The sequence below is a fragment of the Drosophila virilis genome, chromosome 4 (genome assembly GCF_030788295.1).
Source record: "Drosophila virilis strain 15010-1051.87 chromosome 4, Dvir_AGI_RSII-ME, whole genome shotgun sequence".
In the NCBI taxonomy this organism is placed as follows: Eukaryota; Metazoa; Arthropoda; class Insecta; order Diptera; family Drosophilidae; genus Drosophila; species Drosophila virilis.
Genome location: NC_091546.1, coordinates 2,456,539 through 2,476,685, shown reverse-complemented (window position 1 = coordinate 2,476,685; position 20,147 = coordinate 2,456,539). Strand labels below are relative to the sequence as shown.

Here is a 20,147-nt window from a genome sequence, read left to right as displayed (position 1 = left end):
GGCAGCGATACTTGTTTTGTGGGCCTTAACTGGATTTCATTAATTGATTAAAGCCGAGCCGTTGCGGTTGCACTTGTTTTTGTCCATCGAATTAACTAAGTATTAGCAACAAAATGACCAAAACCCGAGTTTATGTTGTTGGTGTTGGCATGACCAAGGTAAATAAAGAAACACGAAAGCACATCCATGTAAATATGTTGGGACCGTTGCAACAAAGCAAAAGCTGAGGCTGCCCCACAAGTTGCTTCATGCACTTCGCAACAATTATCGCACTCGGACTTTGAACTACGTCGCACTTCAATCTCTCTATAAAAGTAGAAATCTTGTTGTTGCTGCGTAATCTAAATCTCCGATTAAATACTCTGGCTATAAGTATTAGCATTTGGACTTAATGAATTTGACCTTTCACCCAGTTCGAGAAACCTGGTCGCCGCGCTGGCGTCTGCTATCCGGACTTTGCCAAGGAGGCAGTCACCAAGGCGCTGCAGGATGCCAAACTCCAGTACACGGATGTGCAACAGGCTGTTGTCGGCTATGTTTATGGCGACTCCACCTGTGGCCAGCGTGCGGTCTATGAAGTGGGCATGACAGGCATTCCCGTCTACAATGTGAACAACAATTGCTCCACGGGCTCGAGTGCCTTGTACCTGGGCAAGCAGATCATCGAGGCGGGCAGCGCAGACTGTGTGCTGGCTCTGGGCTTTGAGAAAATGGAGCGCGGTTCGTTATCATCAAAGGTATGCTGAAATCCATTTTGGACTTGGCTTAAAATGCTTAACAGAACTCTCTTCATTGTTAGTACTTTGACCGTGCCAATCCCATGGAGCGTCACATCACCGAAATGGGTGCGTTGACGGAAATCGGACCTGGACCCATGGCTGCCCAGATCTTCGGCAATGCCGGCAAGGAACACATGAAGAAGTACGGCACAAAGCCGGAACATTTTGGCAAGATCGCCTGGAAGAACCACAAGCACTCTGTCAATAATCCGTAAGTGCAATTACCAATTGTTATAGATCTATATCTAATCGGTTTTGTGATTAGCTACTCGCAGTTCCGCGATGAATACAGTCTGGAGCAGATTATGAAGTCGCCGCAGGTGGTGGAGGGCGTGCTGACCAAGCTGCAGTGCTGTCCTACATCGGATGGCTCTGGAGCCGCCATTCTGGCCTCCGAGCAGTTCGTGCGACGCCATGGTCTGGAGAAGCAGGCCGTGGAGATTGTGGGCATGGAAATGGCTAGCGACCCAGAGTCGACTTTTGCCGACAAAAGCCTCATGAAGATTGCTGGCTACGACATGACTCGGCTTGCCGCGGAACGCCTGTTCGCCAAGAGCGGCTATAAGCCGCAGGATGTGCAGGTCGTGGAGCTGCACGATTGCTTCTCGGCCAATGAGCTGGTCACCTACGAGGCGTTGGGTCTCTGCGGCGAGGGCAAGGCCGGCGAGTTCATCGATCGTGGCGACAACACGTATGGCGGCAAATTTGTGATTAATCCCAGTGGCGGTCTCATCTCCAAGGGCCATCCGCTGGGCGCCACTGGCTTGGCTCAATGCGCCGAGCTCTGCTGGCAGCTGCGTGGCCTCGCCGAGAAGCGCCAGGTGCCCAATGTCCAGCTGGCCCTGCAGCACAACCTGGGTCTGGGAGGTGCTGTGGTGGTGGCACTCTATCGCCTGGGTTTTCCAGGTGCCAGCCGCGTCAGGCACAATTTGACTGGCGCAAAGTTGGCGGATAGTGAGGAGGGCTTCAAAGTGTCGCCGTTGCTGAAGCTGCTCGAGCAGGCCATGCAGGAGGACAAGGACAATCTAATTGAGAAGGTGCGCGCTGTATACGGCTTTAGGGTGAACAATGGACCCCAAGGACAGACGGGCTACTGGGTAATCGATGCCAAGCAGGGCAAGGGCAAGGTCATCTTCAATGGCACACGTAAGTGAAAAACACCTAAGGAAATGAGGAATAGCTTATGATTAATGATCCAATTGCATTTGCAGAAAAATGTGATGTCACCTTTATAATCAGCGATGATGATGTCTTTGATCTGTTGACGGGCAAGCTGCCGCCCCAGAAGGCCTTCTTCCAGGGCAAGATCAAGATACAGGGCAACATGGGCTTTGCCATGAAGCTGATGGACTTGCAGCGCTCGGCGCAGGGTCGCATTGAGGAGCTGCGCTCCAAGCTTTAAATATTCCAAGCATTCCCTTGGCCTTTGCCACTATCCTTGGTTTGGTTTACTTAAACGTAGCTTAAATTTGGTTTATATCTACATTTGATTCTTATGTATTATTTTCTAGCTATTAAATATTTGATTTTTGTATTATTTTTAAATTGTCATTATTTAACGAGGGCAATATGCCACGAAAATCGGCCTTAATATGAGTTGTTAAAACAACATTTTTCAAAATCGCAATTTCCATAACTTTTAGTTAAATGAAGTCCGATTTTGGAAAGATATGCCAAGTCCAATCTATCCCATGAATCTTAACTGGAATTTTAGATTCCATTCATGGAATAGATTGAAATCAACAACAATCAACTTTAATCCTATTTAAGAAAATGAGTTCTCGAGTTGACTTTGTTTATCCGAGATATTTGAATTTGAAGATTAAAAACAAAAAACAGTTTAATTTTGCTTTAGCTGGAAGGACTTACTGATTGTTCTCGCATTGGTCAAGTTAAGGCCGAATTTGTTAATTGTGGAAGATATTTATATTTTATTATATTTTATATATATTTTATTATATATATATATATCTGTTCCAGCTTGTTTTAAAATCATTCTATTTATTTAGTTTTCTTTTGACCATATTAAAGATGCTTTTTCACTTGCATTTTTGTACGATCCGAATCTTTATTGTTTCTTCAACGTGCATTGGCTTTAAGTCTACATTTATATATGTGTGTTATATATATATATATATATATATATATATATATATATATGAGTGTGTGTGTGTCTGCCGAAAAGTCGTTAGGAAAAAGTTGCAAAATTAAAAGATTTATAACTGGGCGCATTTTGCACTTTAGTTTGACTTGTAAAAAATACGCGGCCAATGTGCGCGCACATTATGCTTATATACAGATTTATATATATAAATATATATATATTTTACGCGCCTACCAAAGTATCTCAAAGTTCTTCTAACAGTTGCCAATGTTGTGTGTGGTGTGTGTGTGTGTGTGTGTGTATCTTAATGTGCCTGCGGTAATAAATTAAAAAACTACATGTCTAAAAGTAATTTTTAGCATTTTTGAGCTTAATCAACTACAGTTATCAAATATAATATATAAGGGGCGGCACGCCCCGCCCCTTTAACTATATACAATAAACGATTTTCGGGCGAACTGTGAAAGCGCCCGCTTGCGTTAGACGCCAACAACGTGGCCTCATCACGTGGCCAAATCGAAACAATTTACAAGAAAAAAAAAAAATAATAATAATAATAAACAATTTGCAACAATACCTTCTCTTTTTCTTGCCTATATAGCTGCAATTATTGTGGCGATGTGACGGACAACGCCGGGAGAAGCCTCTGGGCTGCTGGCAGCGCAATCTCAGTAGCTGTTGTTGGAGCTGGCGTAGGAGGAGAGCGATGGATTCGCGTTGGTTGCCGTGCTGCTGCCGCCGGGGCCGGGGGCAGTGCTCGCGGCTGAGGACGCGCTGCCTGAGCTGGAGCTGGTGATACTGGGCTTATTGTCCATGCTGGCCATAATGGAGCCGAGCAGATCGACTGGCGTCACGGCTGTCGCCTTGGCTGCAGCTCTGCTGCCCGTTAAAATGATCTTGTGCGAGGGCAAATTGAACGTTTTGTAGGTGGTGCTGCTGGCTGTTGTTGTTGTGGCTGATGATGCTGCTGCTGCTGCTGCTGCTGTTGTTGTTGGAGTTGGTTTCTGGCTGTTGTTGTGGCTCTTGGCTGGTGGTGGTGGCGGCGGCGGCGGCGGTGGCAATGGCATGGGCGGCAAGGGCGGCGTCAGCACCACGGCCGAGAGGCGACCCACGAGCGGTGTCAGCGTTGCAGCGGGCAGCACAACTTTAACAACTTGGGGTGGTGGGGCGGCAGCAGCTGCTGCTGCTGGCAAGGGTGGCTGCGCGAGGCGCACAACTGGCAATGGTGGCGCTGGCGTGGCTGCCGGCGATGGAGCTGGTGCAGGGTCGGGTGGAGGTATGTCCAGTGGAATTATTTCCTCGCACAGCTCTGTCACCTCCTCCTCGTGATCCACCACCAGCTGCGGCGTGCTCTCCACAATCAGCTCGTTGGCCACATCCTCAACGGGATTGGGCGCCGGCGATACGGGCGCCGTGCAGCTGGCGATCTCGGTTTTGCTGGGCTCATCGGATACCATTTTGAGCTGTATTTTGATTTCGGGCTCCTTTTGATTCAGGCTATTTACGTACGCTTCGCGATGGATGAAGGGCGTCTGAGGCACTAGCGGCAGCGGCGGTAGCAAGGCCGGCGGCGGCGGCGGCAGAGGCGTGGCAGCTGCTGGTGGGGCGACAGGCGCAGCACTTGCCACTGATTCGTTGGCCAGGCGCGGTATTTTTGCTGGCGTTGGCATATCCGTTTTATGCTCCGACTTTTTGCTGCGCTCCTTTTCCTTATCCTTATCTTTGTCTTTATCACGATTGGACTTCTCTTTGTCCTTGCTGCATGGCTTGGCATGCTCCGAGGCCGCCGCTTTGGTCAGCTTGTATTTGTGTTCCAGAACCATTTTGCGCATGTCTATTTTGGAGTCATCTTTGCTCGGTTTCTTTTTGGGCGTACCGCTGCTGCCGCCGCTGCCGCTCCCGCTGCTGTTGTTATTGTTGTTGGTCTGTTGCGTGGGCGAGGCACTTGCCGAGGAGGCATGATCATCCTGGCTGCTTTCACTGGAGTGACGCTCCTTGCCATCCAAGTCGATGAGCTTGCGTTTGGCCTTTCCGTCATGTGCGCGTTTCGAGGGCGTCTTCTTGCCGGAATCATCGTGGCCAATGGGATGGGGCAATATGGTTTGTTTCTCTTTGTAGTGCGGCGTCTCGGCCAGCACCGGATTGTTCTGCTCATTGATTACCTCCTGGCCGGGATAATACTGACGCAAGCGCAGATGCCAAGCTAACAAGAAAACGGAACATTAATTGCGTTCCCAACTCGTCTAAGGATGAGCGCCTTACCTATGCTCGTCACAGCCGTCACGGTGCGGAACTGGTGTATAATGTTGCGCGGCAGAAAGTAGATGTCATTGTCGCACAGCTGGATGCGGGCATAGCGAATGCCGTCGCGGCGCAGCTGATTCAATTTGGCATCCTCGATCCACTGCACGCACTGCGAAATGGGCGGCTCGTGCAGATCCAACTGAAGCATCTCGACCAGCGTATTAAAGTCCTGAGCGGCAAAGGCGACCACATCCTTGGTGATGCGATTCTGGTCATATGATTGTCCACAGTGCACCGCCTTGAGTATGCCTGGGAAGATGCAAAGAGATGAGATTAGAAGATGAAATGTTGAGTAAAAGAAGTAGAGAGATTTAAAGGGGACGTTAGCATGAAGGGTGAGACTCTGGCTAACGCAGGATAGGAATATGGGCACCAAAAAAAACAGTTGGAGGCATTTGGAGTTTGAGATGCATTTTCATTTATAGAGCTCACCAACTGCAGCGGTCGTGATGCGTTCGTGTCCATGTCCGACATGATCCGCGTGCGCCTTGGTCCGATCCTCGATCATGGTTTCGCGTGCCTCCGACAAACGCGGCAGATACTGCAAATTGCGCAGCTCATTAATGCGTGTACTGCAAGGCAAAATAGTTCAAATTAATTAACGATATTTAAGAGAAATCCTAAAAGAATTTAGATATAGCTTAATTTTGTATTAGTAAAAGCTCGTAAACAAATTGAAATGATCTATTTCCTAGAAAAAGTGTAATGTGCTTATCTTTATAAATAATCGGGCATAAAGGTGGTTCCTAGTTTGAAGCCCAGACTAAAGTATGGAAGTCGGAAGGCCTAAGCTAAGGCCTAATGTTAAACTGATAAAATTTTGGTTTAAATTAGGGAATAATAAAATGTTGCACCATTATTTTATAAATATATCTAAGCATACTAAAATATAAGTAACAGAAACACTTTTCTTTAGATAATACAATATTAAAGCAAGATATCATTTGAACAAGGTAATCAGATTTGCCTATATCTATCTATATAAGTTGTGTATATTAAATATAAATAAAATTAAAACTAAGAATTAACAGATTTTATATTTAAAACAATTACATTTATTTACAAAATTAATCAAATTGTTACAAGATTTGTTAGCTATTATTTTTCTTTGGATAACAAATAAGGACCAAAAGGCACATAATTTTGAGGGTTTAGTATAATACGTTTCTATAAATACAAATGGGTAAATTTGAAAAAATGGCACTTACCGCTGTCGCTTGAGGGGCGTCTTGCTGTTCAGCTCCGCGGTGGGCACCAGCTGTTCGCCAGCGCGTATCCACAGAATGGGTCCATCGTTCGATTGACGCGGATCCGTTTGCAGTATGGAATTCACACCCCAGGGCATTGTCTAAAGGATGTGGATTATTAATTATTATTTAGATGTTTTTATGTATATGCTGTGTATTTGCCTTGCGCAGAAAGGGATTCTGTTCGATGCGTCCCAGGAGATCCGGAAAAAAGCCGCCCACCTCCTCGTGCACTTTGCCCACCAAACTGATCTGATGCAGCGGTCCATAGCGAAAGGTGCCCTGGCAATAATTACGCACCACCTGCAAGCGAATGAGAGATTAGTATAAATTGCCGATTGAAGGATGCAGTGCGTCATTTACCTGTTCGTTGTATTGGGCCATCGTGCACGTCTCGATGTCCGAGTTGCGTCCCAGCACGCCCGCCTTCACCGTCAGCGTTGAATAGTTCTCGGCCATGTGCTCGAGCAGATCTGGTATATAGCGTGCGGCATCGTGCACAATGCCCATCACATGGTGTGCATAGCCCTGCTCATCCTCCGCAAAGCACACGCTGAAGAACTCATCCACCAGCTCCTCCATTTCGTGTGGCGGCAGTGCATCGATTTCATGCTGATAGAGATGCACCACCGAAGCGCCGCCATTGGGATACTGTTCCACTTGAAAGTAATGACCGTATTTGAGATTTTCAAGGCCGGCGGGCGCTTTTCGATTTGCCATGGGCTTGGGCAAAGAGTTGGTCTGCCAGGCGCCAGCAGCGGGCGCATGCTGGATGCATTGGACGCCCACGCTGCTGCGGCGAATCTTGGAGCGCTTATAACATTTGGAGCAGTCGCGCGATGAAAAGGATGATGAATGCCGTGACGAGGAGGACGATGACGAGGAAGTCGATGAAGTCTTGTGATGGCTGCTCGACGAATTGCTGGAGGAGGAGGACGAGGATTTGCGCGCGCTGCAGCTGGAGGAATGATGATTGGCGCTGCTGCTGCTGCTGCTGTTGTTGTTGTTGTTGTTGATTGTTTTTGGCGCCGGCGATGGCATTAAAATGGAAGACGATTGGCTGCTGCCATTACTGCTGCTGTTCTCCTTGGGCTTAGCTGCCTCAGCGCCAAAGCTCAGCTGTCGCGTGACCTCGTCGCGTGTCTTTATCAATGTTTTGAATGCATCGCCATTTACCAATGGCTTCGTTTCCATCGGCTCCTTTTTGATTTCGGTTTCCGTTTTGATGTCTTTGCTGTGGTTAAGTACCGTCAACGCGCCACTTTCTTTCTGTGGCTCCTCCACTTTGATTGACTCCACGATCGACACTTTCTCCCTCTCTCGCTCCTTCTCCTCTTTAATGACCAGCAGCTTGTTGGAGCTGTTGTTGTTGCTGCTGCCGCGACTGCTGTCCGAGCTGCGGCGGCGATCCGAGTGCGAGTTCGATGAGCAGCTCGACGCTGACGATGGTATCTGTTGTTAATTATAATTGTTATTATTATACTCGGACTAAACGCATATTAAAAAAGTTGTAGCATTCAGCTTGACTTGAGCGTGTTTTGCAATACAATAATTAATATAAATAACCATATTCATCAGCTAATTAAAATGGTTTCAATTTAAGAAGACACGGCTAACTTTGGATTGAATACTTTTGTGGTTAGATTGGGAGAATTGTGCAGCTGGTAAATTGCTTAGTTTGTTGCAGATATTTTGCAGTGCAGAACATTTTCCGTTGAGAAACGAATTTTTCAACTGGTTTCTTTTCTTTTAGAGTAATTTGATACAGCTGCAGTTTTTCGCAGACTGCATTTCTTATAATTGCCGTCAAAAAGCATTTATATTTTTCTGTCACGTAAAAAATGATCAAGATTTTGCTATAAGCATTTTAGCTTTAACCCTTTCCGACTGTTTTTTCTATTATCTAAAAAAACTGTGCTGTAGCCTTAAATTTAAATAAGAAATTATAATAAATATACCATAGCGACTTTTCTAGCTTTAAAGTTGTCAATTATTTCTAGCTATTTTCTAGCTATGCCCATTTGGCAATGCTTTTAGAGGCATAGTTTAAATTGTAGCTGAATTTAGCTACTTTTTGCCAGCTTAATGTCTTATTATTTGCAATACGGCTATTTATAGCGGTTTTTAACATTGGATTCGGCTACTTTTTGTAGCGTCAGTTGGCCACACTGTCTAGGACACACTCTCCCTCTCTCGCTGCATTCTATTTACCTTCTCTCTTTCGCGCTCCCGCTCTCTATCACGATCGCTTCTGTGTTGCTTTTTGTCTTTGCTCCGCGAGGCGCTTGAGGAACTGGAACTCGATTTGTGGTCGCTGCTGTGACGATTTGTTGTGTAGGATTTGCTGCCGCTGGAGCTGTTGCTGCTCTTGAGGCTGTTGCTGTTGGTTTCGCGATCCTTGGCGCTGCTGCTGTTGCTGCTTGTGTGTCGCTTATCGTCATCGCGTTCGCGTTCCTTATCTTTTTTCTTCTTCTTGTGATTGCGCTCTGCTAAAGGCAGAAAATTGCATCAAAACAAAAATAAGAGAGCTATGCAAGGGGGGAGGGGAGGGGGGGAAGCTCTTGGCAGCTCTGCTCACCCGTTTTGCTGCTGTCCAAATCGGCGGCTGTCGCTGCCGGCGCCGCTGCCGCCGTCACTTTGACACAATTCGTTGTTGTTCTTGCTGTTGCTGCTGTTGTTGTTGTTGTTGTTGTGGTATTTGCATTGCCATCGCCTGACAGCTGCTCTTTTTGTTGTTGTTTAGTTTTAGCACTGTTCTCGTTGTTATTGTTGTTGTTGTTGTTATTGTGCATGTGCTGGTGCTCGGTGCCCAACACTGTGGCCCCTTCTTCGCTCTCCAATTGCGACTTTTTGTTGTCGTTGTTTGCCATTGTCGACGACGCCGTCGCAGCAACTGCTGCGTCGCTGCTTATCATAGTCTGTGTCTGCAAGTGTGTGTGTGTGTGTGTGTCCGTGCATATGTGGAATGGATAAGTATTAGGCGCAAAATTTCGGGCGGCAGTTTATGACGTCGCCGTTCTCAACGACGTCAACTTACCGCTGTCTGGGGCATTACTGCGGCATCGGTCGGGCTTCGGGCGGAGTCCTGGCACATGGCTGGCAGCGGCAAAATGTTATTTTCGCCATCAGCGCCGCCGCCTTCTAGTGTGGTTTCCATACTGTTTGTACTGGTGGGTGTACGTTTAGGTGTGTGTGTGTGTGTGTGTGTATGTGAGTGAGTGTGAATATCGATTTGCAAGTCGCTTGCCGTCTACGTGACGCTACTCAGGAAGCTATCTAAAACTCACGCGCAATTTGTTGCCGTTGCTTGGCGTTCACTGCCACTTGCATTAGTATAAGTGACCGGGTACTTGCGCGTAATTCTACGCTTGCTCAGTTTTTAATAACAATTTCGCGTTTTCGTTCTAGAACGAGCCGTCGTCGTACGTCGTGCATTCATTGTTTGCCTTGCCGATAATTTAGGGTTGTCGCAACTTCTCTTCGCCTGGCTATGCATCGATGGGTCCATCTCGTGCATTGTTGCGATGATATACGATGTATCGATACTTTTTCTTTTCGAAATTGCAAACTTGTGCGAATTAATTTTATAAAATATCGTTGCACTTTAATTTGCGCATCAGCGTTTTATATGATTGGTACACTTTTGCAAATATTTTCTTAAAAAATAAGAAATTGCCTAACCGATTTTATATATTGTTCTTTTAAAAATAAACGAGAATGCAAAAATGTTTGCATAAATATTGTAGCTAACTTGATCAAAATTCAACAAGTAGTTCCTCCCAATTGTTTTAAAAATGAACAATCAGTTTTTTATCCCTTTAAAAACAGAAACTTTTCTATACAATTTGTACTTTTTAAGGCAGCAGCAATATACAGAAACAAATTACACTATTTAACAGAATTTACTTACAATAATATTCCGGTGATTATATCGATAATTTGTATCGATAGTCTGTCATAAAGTTGCGAAGGCCAAGTTAGTTTCGAAAAGCGCAAATAAATGAAGATGTAAATATGTTGAGTAGAAAATATATTAACCAGAAATGTTTTAACTTAAATTTTGCAGGAAATTCAACGTGAATTTAAAAGAAGACTGGAGTTATTTTTGTTACTGTTCTTATGTTGCACCCACACGAAACAACAAACAGAAAATAACTTTGGTTTCGCTTAATCGCTCATTCAATTTAGTCAGTCTTTCGATATATTATTTTTTTAATGAATATTGGTCGGTTCTGGACTTCTTGATTTGTAGCCCATGGCAGCTTGCATTGCTGCATCACTGCTCTCAGCGGCTTTAATAAGCGGTAAATTTGTTGGATTATCCAGAATTTCTTCCTTTTTCACATGCAGCATGTCTATCTCGGTAAGGGCAACATTTGGTTCCTTTAAAAATAAAAACAAAAATAAAAGTTGGTCAAGCAGCTGATTCTAGTTTCCTGCATCGGTTAAATCATTTGCACCAATTCAATCAAACCCGAGTATATTCAAACAAACCAGGTTCGATCTACTCTACGCTAGCAACATGTTCGAGCTCGAGCAAAGACGAGTTCGAAGCGAGCTCGTACCTGTTTTATCGCTCTGCTTGCACAAGTATGTGAAAAGGGTTTAAATTCAATAAAGGGGTTTTCTTAATAATATTTACCTTTTCCATGGCTGCTTCGGAGACCTGCAAATGATATTTATCTTTGCAGAAGCGCGTCAATAATGCAATGCCCTGCTCACGATTCTTGGCGTACTTGGTCTCCCAAGCATCCAGCAGGCGGTTATAGTAGCGCGCATTCTCAAAGTAAGGCAGAAATACATGTGTGCCCTGTGTGGGAAAGACGCGCTCCAGCGGCTTACAGCGTGCCAGCTCGTCCTCGGCAACGATCAGGCAACGGACATCGTCTGGCAACAGATTGTCCAGTATGGTGTCCACATACTCCTCCCGAAACTCAATGGCACGACTGGTGAAATGATTGTGCTTGCGCACCTCTTCGGCTGTTAGGCAGGTGGTAAAGATGCGTTTGTCGTGGACAAGCGGTCCCTGCATCTGCAGCTCTTCAAGTATCTCCTGCTGTTGCCGGTCGTTCAACTTGGGCGGCACCTGATACAGCGCCGTATTGAGAACGGCCTGTATCAGTGGGCCCTTCACGTGCAAATCGAGCGGCAGTTCCGAGTGCAGCGACGGTGATATATTTATCTCGAGCAGCCAGGGCACCAGATTCTCATCGAGCAGCACATCGAAACCGAATAGCTCATAACAATTGTAGCGGAAATTTACATTTTGCCGATACATACGATTCAGGCCAGATTCGCCCGAGACAATGCCCCGGATGACCAGATTCCGTAACGTTGCCCACAGGCGTTTCGTGTTAACGCCCCGATTCTCCAGGCAGGACCATAGCGATTGCAGTGTCCACTTGTGTCCCTGACACGCATTGAAATCCTCGTTTTTCGTATAGTTTTGTGAAAACTTATTTATGCTATAGTTGGTCAGATGCATGCAACGCTCATCCAGATTCCCCAGCTCCGAACTGTACTTGACCGAGGCGAAACGCGCCAGCCCATCCTTAAACATATAGATCCGCAGCGGATTTATGGAGGTCAGCACCACATACAGACGCATATCGAATTTGTTGTCATTGATCAGCAGCGGACGTTCGATATACTTTTGGACCACCAACGGGCGATCCTTGGGAAATTGGCTCCACTTGTTCACAATACGTATCCCGGTGCCCCGTGCACTGGCCGGCGGCTTAACAATCCATTTGGTCAGCTTCGACGCGTTCTTGGGCCACACCTGACGCAGATTCTCCAGATCATCAGGCATTATGTACGATCTGCGATGAGTGCATTATTTAACTCGTATTCATTTTAAGTATATTTCTTTGAGCTTGACTCACTTTTGCATGATTCCAAATTCCTTTTTGCCGAACTTCTTCATATTGTTGGCAATGCTGCGCCACATTGTGTCCTTGCGTCCAATGCGAAACGAGCCGGGCATATGGTTATATTTCTGATGCGAGCGTATCGTACGAAAGCCTGGACTCTTCATGTGCTTCTCCCACACAGCCATCCAGTCGGTGGTGTCTGGTTAACACAAATGTTTATTAATATATGAGAGAGTATATAACACGTTGTTGCCAGGGCAAAGTATTATTTTTATATTAAGAATAGTTTTCCACCCGTTTTGTAAATGGGTGAAACGTGTATTTGAAATCGATCAGACGGAATTTAAAACGTTGCCCATTCAGGAGGATTACATTTTGTGGAAAATTTGAAACGCCTTTCAGAAATCTTTAAAAGTGAGTTAGACACGAATCGGATAACAAACAAAAAGGTTGCAGACAACTGTCTTCCGCGAATTTTCCACACTTTTGGGTGGAATTAAACAAAATCTCGTACTCTTACGGAATCTAATAAAAGCTACTGCTGAATAAAATCTAGCTTCAAGCTTTCATCATTTAGTCGGGGCACATATCAACAATCAGTCCAACAGTCCGTTAGTATTTATTTTTTTTTGAATGCTTACTTTTGATAATGCGAAAGCCTGAATTGAGCACGACGCGCTTTACAATCTTTGGCATAACCGGGCTGAGCTTCCATTTGAGCACACGATGCAGTGTAGCCGGCATTGGCGGCCCCTTGTCAGCATGCGATGTGAAATTCAAATAGGGCGGCACATTCGGGAACAGGCTGGGTGACAATATCGACTCAGGCTTAAAGTATACAGATGCTTCAGAGTCTGTTGTATTTGTGGTCGCCACCGAAGCCTTGGACGGTACTTTGTCCAGTTTAAGGCGGATATGACGACTTTGGCTTGTCTCATCGTTGTCGTCCTCCAGATAGAACGGTGTGCCCACATAGTCCTCATCCGAATCCGAGTCGTCGTAGCTGGTAATTTCATCAATGGCTGCGCGACAGATGTATGCAAGATATTAGTTTTAAAAAGTCTTCACATATATATTATATATTAACCCATTTTCAGTTGGGAGAACAATTAAAATTTACACACTAGGTTAAAGCACAATTTCCACGGATTTTCCGTAAAACAAAATTTGTCAAAGCGGATTGATGGAAGTACAAAACAGAATTACAACGCAGTTTTTGAACTTAAGTAGAGCTGTATAAAAAAATTTTAGAGCCGATCGGACGAAATTTCGCCTAGAAGTCCGCTAAATCCCCTTTTTTCCACGAGCTGTAGTGGATTTTAGAAAAAGTGTGAAACAATAAATTTGCTCTAATTTTCACAATTTTGAAGTAGGATTAAAATTGATTTCTGCCTTTTCTCTTTTATTTGAAGACCAAGTTTCACGCTTGGTGGATTTTCCGGAATCTATAAAAATTAGTTTGAAGCGGATTGATGGAAGAAAGGACAATGCATTTTCCTAATTGTGTTGTGTGGATATTTAAAATCGATTTATTAACTTTTTAAGTTGAGCTATAAAAAAATGAGTTCGAAGCCGATCGGACGAAATTTCGCCTAGAAAACTTTTTCCACGAGCAGCAGTGGATTTTAGAAAAAATGCGAAATAAGTATCAAATAAATTTGCTCTAATTTGTTGAAAATTGCCAATGCCACGGAACACGGTTTCAGCTTTATGCTGATCCTCAATCGGTCAATCCGTCAGTCGGCACATAAATATAGTTTTATATAGATGAAAATAGAAATTACCAGCGCAGGGATCATCATCGTTCTGGCGTCCTTCATGATTGATGCTCACACATTTGTTCAAGGAGACGCCCATGTAATTGCTTGTATGCTCACCGGAGGCGATACGCGAATTGATGCACTGGAATGGCAACTGCGATGGCTGCGCATAGAGCGAGGCATAGAGCGAGGTCTCCAGGGCCGAGGCAGCTGATTTGGTTAGACCATTCTGTGTTAGTATCTTGCTCTTCTCGTCGTGCTGCTGTCCATTGAGCATGCTGCTGCCATGGAACGTATTGACAACAATCTTACTGGCGGCCTTTATCGTTGTCGCACTGGAGCTGCGGGCCAATCCACTTCTGGGCGGACTTGGGCAGGCCGTGCCGATGTTATTGGGACGCTTACAGCTGCTGCTGTTGCCGCTGCTATTCGTTGCATTTTTGGCAAGAGCATCCTCACGTGCACGCTTTAAAAGCATCTGTGTGTTAGCATTGCAGCCAAAAGCGGGACAACAGGCAACAGGCAACAGGCAGCGGTAGCACATGCAACAAGTGGAAACATTAAACATTTAACATTTAAAACTATATACGGCGAGCCGAACATTTATTAAGCGTGCAGAAGTAAACGTAAAGTTTTATTGTAACAGACACTACGAAGATTTAAAAAAAAAAAGAATAGAAATGGAAATGGCCAAAGATTTAATACCCTCTAAATCAGATATGTTAGTTCTAGTAAAACTTTTTTGGATTAAAGCAGAGTATGATAAAAGCAAACAGGCCATTTTTTAAAAATTGGTTTTGACATTTGTAATTCCCAAACAGTTAAAGCCTTGAAAGAGGCAAGAGGCTGCTTGTAAGCCTGAAAATAATTAATGTAGGTTGCTTGATGAAAGAGACTGGGACTAACTAAGCAGACAAATCAGATATATCATGAATTCGTCTGCTTTTAATAATCAAAACTATATATGACTATACTATATGAAAAGACAACAGCTTCTGTGATCTAAGAAGGAACATGCTTCAGGCTTGATTATGAACAGAATGTTAGCTTATGCAAATGTAGCTGGGTTTCTTGTAAGATCAAGATCAAAGAAGTATCATGCTTCGATTACGAATATAACATTAACTAATGCAAATACATCAATAGATATGATCCTTAAATTAGTCAGCCGTAGAGCATAGTTAGCTATAGATAAGATCTGAGAAGGATCATGCTTAGGGCTCGATTATGAACAGAAATGCAGCTGGGTTTCTTGTGAGATATATAGATAGCAACTTTGGATAAGGAGGCTGGCATAAACACAACGTAGGCTAAAGCAAATGTAGCTGAATCTCTCAGAAAATCTTTAGAGGGCACAAAGAGAGCTATGCAGTTAATATGTAGAGTGGGAGCTGAGAGCTCTGTTTGGCTACGCACCTGAACTTTCTTGTACGGCTCAGATTGGAGCACGCCTACAACTGGCGCTGGCACAGAGTTCAACTTGGGTGTGATACGCGACTGTGGCGGCGACTTGACGGGTGCTGCAGTGGCAACGGCAGCAGTTGAAGCCTCCGACGCCTTTGGACGCCTGTTCGCCGCTGATGATTGTATTGTGGATTTCTGCAGTTGGCCCCTGGCCGATTTGGATGCATTTGCAATTGTTGCTGTCGCAGCGGCTGTGGCTGCCGCCGCCGCTGTTGAGATGCCTGAGCTAGCTGCTGTTGCCACCGAGGAGTGGCCGGCTGAGCTGCGCATATGATTGGACAGACGCTGCGTTCCATGGGAATTATAATTATGTGACTGATGCGACGATTGGTGTGCAGATTGATGATTATGATGTGCCAGCTGCTTGCACATGACCAGCTTGTCTTTATAGAGTTCGACCTCTTCTAACCAGGACTCGTGAAAATCTAAGATCTCGATGCCCTTGCCACGCGACTGGGTCGCATGATGCCGCGTTGCCGTATTCTCTTTTGTGGCCGAGGACGCGGCAGAGGCAACATTGGCTCCTGTCGTATGTGGACGCATCGTTGGCGTTGTCCTTTTCTCAGTTGTGATCTGTGCCATAGGTTTTCCACAGAAAATTTTGGATAACTGCAAATGAAAAAAAAAAAAAAAAACAAATTCATATAAAATTGCTTAAAAAAAAAACCAATTTCACGATTTGTTTGGATTATGTGATGCGCGCCATTACTTCAGCCAGCTACTTTGGTGGATCTCTGGCTGTTGCCGCTGCCGCTGCCGCTGTACGTTGTCAATGAAGCTATTTTCGATATGGCACAGCACCAAGATCAACGCCGCATGCCCCGCCGCCCTCTGCGTGGCACTTCTCCTCGGATCGCTGATCTCGTTAAAAGACAATTGAAATGTGCAGCGTATCAATGGAATCAAGATCGCTGGGCGTTGGCCAATTTATAAAAGGCAACAGAAAAATAGCGTTTCTCTGCGCGCCTTTTCAAAATCCAAAAGTGAAGCGCGCGCAAAAATTTCGCTGCCGCCAATGTTGTTGTCGTTGTTGTTGTTGTTGTTGTTGCTGCTGGTCGCCGCTGCGCAGCCGGCGTGGCGCTGCATTTGTTGTTGTTGTTGTTGTTGTTGCTGCTGTTGTTGTGTGGAGCCTGCACGCACTCACCTTTTACATTTACACGCGCACACGTAATTTTGTAAGTGTAGCAAAGCAAGCAAACCGAAAATATGTCGGCGTATTGTTAATTAGAGTACTAGATCGAAAAAAAAACAAAATTTTTTTTTTATATTTAATTTCAAACAAAAAGCCGGACAGACTACAGACAACAACAAACTTTATAAATGTGACCGGGCTTGGCAAAATACTGAAATGACAAATCATTTTGTGTACGTGAAAAAAATACTAAAAAAAATGCGACAGTCAGTGCGGCCCAACGAAAAGTGTGACCAAACAAACAGTGCTGCCCAGCCGCAAGGCGAGTATTTAAGCGCGCATTTAAATATAAATTCGGGTGCAGTAGTCGAAAAATGTTCATCAAAACTCGTCATATATCAACTAAATTAAAACAAACATCAAATAACATGTCAATTAAATGCAATCAATTTGATGAGCCGTAAATAGTTTTTAGTGCCCGGCACATAAATCAAGCCAAGCGCCTTACCTGTGGACACACACCGCGCACACCCGTAGCCGCTGCCGACCTACATGAGTGTAACGAATGCTCAGATCAAACGCCGCTCATGATGAAGGCATCAACGTTTCAATTTGAACACCTTTCGCTGCTTGTTTGTTCTTCTGATACCCTGTAAGCATAGAGAATGGGGCATATTCGTTTTTTGGCAAGGTGTGGACATCTTTGATTCTATAAAAAATATATATTCGCAATCAGATTCAGGCGTTGAATCGCTAGAGTCATATCTGTCTGTCAGAGAGAAGAACTTGGTTTTGTAATTTTTTGTGTATAAATCGAGCTAGAATATTTCGCATATTTATATGGAATTTCTTCATATAATCCCTAGAGTGTTATATTTAAGCTCTTAAAATCTCGAAACAATTTAATTTATATGCTATGCGGCAATAAAATAGTAATAGCTTTTTAAAGCAGCTCAGCTGGTTGGCTACAGGGTAGCTGCTAGTCAGGCATGCTCAAGCATGCACTTGTTTGTTTTTTTTTTCTTCTCTGTTTTTTATTGATTCTGATGTACAAAGTGATTTATCGCAGATCCTGCGGCAAAACTCTCAAAACTCAAAAGCACTGCAGCTCGGACCATAAGAAACTGACGGAGGCAGGGGCAGGGGCAGGGGCAGGGGCTGGGAGTCGATATGAATCTGTCGATAGGTTGCGGCAGGCATTATGAGCGTTTAAACGGCACTCGAGGCACCGCCTACAAAACGCGTCAACACCCGAGACGAGCGACGAGACGAGACGAGACCAAAGGCCCGTCCAACTGGCCCGTCCAGCCCCGGCTGCTGATGAACTTATCTTCATCTCTCAAATTGTTTAACGTGTTCCCGTCACTGTGTGTGTGTGTGTGTGTGTGTGTGTGTGTGCGGCATGGCAGATGTAGATACGGACATGTGCCTGAGCCAGAAGCTGCCGCAGCTCCTGTTTGTGTGTGGCCCATTCCCAACCTCAACCTCCATCTCAACATCCATCTCAGCCTCAATCTCAGCCTCATACTCTTAGCTATACGCTTGCACTTTCAGTGTTAGGTTTTTGTGCGCACGCTAATCGCGCCGCTTGTTTATTAAATATTATTAATTAACACAATAATAATTGTTTTGTTTATAATATTATTTTTTTTTTTATTTTATAACATGATAAATATTTTGATTGATTAATTAAAGAGACAAAAACAGGCGCTTTGCTTGGAAAGTTAAGTGCAGTAATGCGAAATAAATTAAATTAATAATTAAATAATTGTAAATTTTGATATATAATAAAATAAACTTCAAGCAAACCTAACCTTACTTAACCTAACCTATCTTTGATCTAACTTAACCTCTGAACCTAACCTAACCTAACCTAACCTAACCTAGCTTAACCTAACCTAACTTAACAAAAACTAACTTAAGCCAACCTAACCTTACTAAACGTAACCCAGCCTAACCTAATCTAACCTAACCTAACTTAATCCAAGCTAACCTAACCTATCCTTGACCTAACCCAACCTCAAAGATTATTTATAGGTTAGGTTAAGTTAGGTTATGACTAACCTAACCTAACATAACCCAACTTTTTTGTAACCTAATCTTACCTAATCGAACGTAACATAACGTAACTTCTTGCTCTAGCCTCAATTACTCAAGAGCTCTGTGCCCGAGCACTGCCAAGTGCTGTGCTCGAACCTGGCATCTGCCTGTTTTCTTTGTGTATTGGATTAGGTAAAAGATACACCCAACTTTACACCTTTTGCGAGTGGACATTGTTTTGCAGACTTAACCAGCTGACGCGAATCACGTGAATAGCCTGGATATGATCGCAGTTGAAAGCAATCGCAAAACCATATGTGAATGTGTGGGGCATATATCTTTATATATACTTTTAAGTAGAACAATCTGTGCAGATCTGTGCGGGCCAAGGAGGGGGAAAGTCTTTGTAATTGAATAATGGCAAAGCGAGGCAGCTCAGTTTCGTCTTAGGCACACCTTGAGCCGTGTAAATTGAGCTCTAATCAATGGGCGGGCATCTTCGAATCCTTTTTTTTGTGGCAGCTCGGGTTTATCAAAAAGGTGCCGAAAATAGGCAAAAAAGGCTTAGGGGCCAACAAAGGTAGAGCCGGACCCAAAGCACACACATGCCTCAGCTGGCATTGAATAGATCCAAATTAGTCGGATATATGCTACCATTTGTGCATTGTGCCAAATTAATTGCATTTCATGCGATCGAAATTTGATATTATTCACAAATGCCGCCCACACAATGCAACATGAAATTCAAGACTTGACAAGGCACCTCCAGAACGCCCTGTTGATATCCTATTAATTAAGTGCATAAAGAAAATCAAATTCCTTCATTTTATCCCATTTAGTCATTAGAAAACTTGTAGATGCATTCGATCTAGGAAAGTTCTATTGGATCTGGGAGCGAACTCAATTTAGAGACTACATATAAGTATTATTTCTTTATTCCTTAACATTTATTCTTTAGTTTTAATTAAAAACGATAAATATCGATTTTGGTACTTGTTTGTAAGTTAAACTTGGCAGCCAGGATTATATTTTGGGCTAAGTCCCATTATTAATCAGAGAATTGTAAAAGATTCATTTTTGAAGCTCGAGCCTTGAACTTTGGTATTTACACACCGTTTTCTTGCATATTTAAGCCCTGAAAATTTCAGAAGGAGCGAACTCCAAACAACTGAGTTAATAAAGAATAGATTTGATTTTTTGACTGGGATCAAGGGAAGAAAAGGTTAAAGATCAACATTTGTGGGTGCTGTATTCTAGGAAAGCTGCAAAACAAGGTAAAATATATATAAGCATTATTTCTACATATAGTATGTATCTTCTGCCTAAGATATGTTCTTAAACTCAGAGCATTATTTCTTATGATCTTCAAGCAACATATCTCAAATTCTCAAGCCAAAACCTAACTATTTCCATTAACTTCCTTCACTAAAACAGCTCAACTACC

The 20,147-nt window shown here is 44.0% G+C and overlaps 3 protein-coding genes across 6 annotated transcripts; 1 reads left to right on the top strand and 2 right to left on the bottom strand.

The window, feature by feature from the left end:
* Position 1: 1 nt before the first annotated feature.
* On the top strand, positions 2 to 2,316 carry ScpX (Sterol carrier protein X-related thiolase). The gene is made up of 5 exons (XM_002059232.4): positions 2 to 158; positions 414 to 737; positions 800 to 990; positions 1,045 to 1,925; positions 1,991 to 2,316. The coding sequence occupies exons 1-5, from the start codon at positions 114 to 116 to the stop codon at positions 2,179 to 2,181; spliced, it is 1,632 nt and encodes a 543-aa protein (XP_002059268.1). The 5' UTR covers positions 2 to 113; the 3' UTR covers positions 2,182 to 2,316.
* On the bottom strand, positions 1,273 to 9,932 carry LOC6635694 (lysine-specific demethylase RSBN1L). Of its 4 annotated transcripts, none has more exons than XR_004304747.2 (10): positions 9,472 to 9,932; positions 9,013 to 9,358; positions 8,646 to 8,923; positions 6,798 to 7,886; positions 6,597 to 6,737; positions 6,396 to 6,535; positions 5,620 to 5,759; positions 5,146 to 5,436; positions 3,461 to 5,086; positions 1,273 to 3,196 (listed from the first exon to the last, which is right to left on the bottom strand). XR_004304747.2 is itself a non-coding variant. In XM_032438662.2 (10 exons), the coding sequence occupies exons 2-10, from the start codon at positions 9,589 to 9,591 to the stop codon at positions 3,552 to 3,554; spliced, it is 4,080 nt and encodes a 1,359-aa protein (XP_032294553.1). In that variant the 5' UTR covers positions 9,592 to 9,601; positions 9,722 to 9,932; the 3' UTR covers positions 3,225 to 3,551. The 4 variants fall into 4 exon arrangements, 3 of the variants coding, with proteins under 3 accessions (XP_032294553.1, XP_032294552.1, XP_032294554.1); XM_032438662.2 differs by lacking the exon at positions 1,273 to 3,196 and having other exon boundaries at positions 3,225 to 5,086; positions 9,472 to 9,601; positions 9,722 to 9,932; XM_032438661.2 differs by lacking the exon at positions 1,273 to 3,196 and having other exon boundaries at positions 3,225 to 5,086.
* A 515-nt stretch (positions 9,933 to 10,447) lies between these two features.
* TTLL4B (Tubulin tyrosine ligase-like 4B) lies at positions 10,448 to 16,833 on the bottom strand. The gene is made up of 7 exons (XM_002059230.4): positions 16,676 to 16,833; positions 15,484 to 16,140; positions 14,092 to 14,545; positions 12,949 to 13,329; positions 12,320 to 12,506; positions 11,077 to 12,256; positions 10,448 to 10,817 (listed from the first exon to the last, which is right to left on the bottom strand). Exons 2-7 carry the CDS (start codon positions 16,111 to 16,113, stop codon positions 10,647 to 10,649), a joined length of 3,003 nt encoding a protein of 1,000 aa, XP_002059266.1. The 5' UTR covers positions 16,114 to 16,140; positions 16,676 to 16,833; the 3' UTR covers positions 10,448 to 10,646.
* Positions 16,834 to 20,147: the final 3,314 nt, after the last annotated feature.

Bases quoted from the DNA above. Each gene is read 5' to 3' on its own strand.
- ScpX (XM_002059232.4), top strand. From the start codon at position 114: ATGACCAAAACCCGAGTTTATGTTGTTGGTGTTGGCATGACCAAG. The intron at 159-413 runs GTAAATAAAGAA...CCTTTCACCCAG, and splicing joins TTGGTGTTGGCATGACCAAG to TTCGAGAAACCTGGTCGCCG. The intron at 1,926-1,990 runs GTAAGTGAAAAA...TTGCATTTGCAG, and splicing joins GGTCATCTTCAATGGCACAC to AAAAATGTGATGTCACCTTT.
- LOC6635694 (XM_032438661.2), bottom strand. From the start codon at position 9,591: ATGGAAACCACACTAGAAGGCGGCGGCGCTGATGGCGAAAATAACATT. The intron at 9,359-9,471 runs GTAAGTTGACGT...ACACACTTGCAG, and splicing joins CAGTAATGCCCCAGACAGCG to ACACAGACTATGATAAGCAG. The intron at 5,437-5,619 runs GTGAGCTCTATA...GCATCTTCCCAG, and splicing joins CATCACGACCGCTGCAGTTG to GCATACTCAAGGCGGTGCAC.
- TTLL4B (XM_002059230.4), bottom strand. From the start codon at position 16,113: ATGGCACAGATCACAACTGAGAAAAGGACAACGCCAACGATGCGTCCA. The intron at 12,507-12,948 runs GTAAGCATTCAA...TGTGTTAACCAG, and splicing joins AGGCTTTCGCATTATCAAAA to ACACCACCGACTGGATGGCT. The intron at 12,257-12,319 runs GTGAGTCAAGCT...CACTCATCGCAG, and splicing joins GAATTTGGAATCATGCAAAA to ATCGTACATAATGCCTGATG.